General features: G+C 67.1%; 1 protein-coding gene across 1 annotated transcript in view; it reads right to left on the reverse strand.

Moving 5' to 3' along the window:
- Nucleotides 1–1,457, reverse strand: part of ACAP3 (ArfGAP with coiled-coil, ankyrin repeat and PH domains 3) — a 32,680-nt gene that overhangs the window by 430 nt on the left and 30,793 nt on the right. The window contains 3 exon segments of the mRNA XM_015569676.1: nt 1–108; nt 318–410; nt 412–674. Of these exon segments, the coding sequence (XP_015425162.1) occupies nt 1–108; nt 318–410; nt 412–674 (464 nt within the window).

Consider the following 1,457-nt stretch of genomic DNA (forward strand, 5'->3'; position numbering starts at 1 on the left):
GCTGGGGCCCAGGAGCGTGGCGTGGTGCAGGGGCGCCCGGCCCCGGCTGTCTCTTTGGTTCACGTCCGCCCCGTTTTGCAGGAGGAATTCACAGACGATCAAGGAGCCCTAGGGGGCGGGGAAGGCCATGCTGAGCCCAGGGGATGGCTGCTAGGAGGGTCCCGGGCACCCCTGCCGGACCGGGCACCCCCACCAGACCGAGGACCGAGCCCGGTCTCCAACAGGGGCCTGGGTACAAACCACCAAAGCGGTAGAAGCTTGACGAGGCCAACAGGTTGGCGCGCACCCGTGTCCGGCGCCAGCCCAGCCCTGCTCACCCCCAGCACGGCCTGCACCAGTGGCGTCTTGCCCTCGTCCTCTGTGTCGGCCCAGTTGACCTCAGCCCCGTGGGCCAGCGCCGCGGCCAGCGCGGCACCCACCCTCCTCAGCGACACTGTCCACCACGGAGCCCACGCCGAAGGCCAGGACGTCGGAGCTGCCATCGGAGCTCCCCCCTAAGCCACTGTCGCTGCTCAGACCTGCGGGATCCGTGGGCAGAGGGGGTCCTGAGTATCCCTGATTCCTCCCCAGACCCCAACCATCCTCCAGGGGGTGCCCTGGGGGCAGGGGGCGTCCTGCGAGGATGGGAGGAAAGGGGACAAAACAAGCCACGGGCAGGCCCATGTGCACCTGCCCTCAGGCAGGTCAGCCCGGCAGGAGGGGGCGCGTGTGAGACTGGGCGCTCAGCCCTCCCTGTGGCCAGTGCATGTGAGGAGGTCACTGCCCAGGGGCCTAGTCACCGCCCCTGACCGCACCCCTCTCCTTGGTCAGGCCCTGGAGGGGCCCCAGGCAGCACCAACCACCTCAGCCCAGCTCAACCAAGGGCAACCCCAAGAGCCCCAGGCTCAGGGATGGTGAGGCAGCGCCCCCTGCTGCCCGCGGTCACCCTGCCAATTCTTGGCCGAGGGCCCTGCCTTCTGCCCACAGCCTTCTGCCCACACTGCCCTGAAGCCTCCAGGCGTGCCAGGAGGTGCTGACCACCCGTTAGCAGGCAGCCCTCAGGGGAGAACTCGGGGTATGGCAGTTGCCCCCCCAACCCCAAGAGAGGTGAGAAAGGTGTGTGTCCCGAGTTTTCCAGGCCCCCAGCACACAGGTGCACACAGACACACACAGAATACACCTGTGTGCTCATCCTGACATACACCCACTCCTGTGTGCACACACACACACACACACATCACCCAGGGTCATGACCTTCGTCTCCAAGTCGATGCCCTAGTTGCCCCCAGCCCCTCAAGGTACTACCCCAGCCTGAGGCCCGCTTGACCCCATTCTCCCCACTCCAGACCAGCCTCCCATGACACCACCTTCAAGCCCTGTCCCTCCTGACAATCCCCCAGAAAATGGCCACGTGTCCACCCTCCCGGGGAGCCCTGCCTGATGCTGCCCTGCGGCCTGGCCAGGGGAGGGTGGGCAGC

This window comes from Myotis davidii, unplaced genomic scaffold (assembly GCF_000327345.1).
Source record: "Myotis davidii unplaced genomic scaffold, ASM32734v1 scaffold586, whole genome shotgun sequence".
In the NCBI taxonomy this organism is placed as follows: Eukaryota; Metazoa; Chordata; class Mammalia; order Chiroptera; family Vespertilionidae; genus Myotis; species Myotis davidii.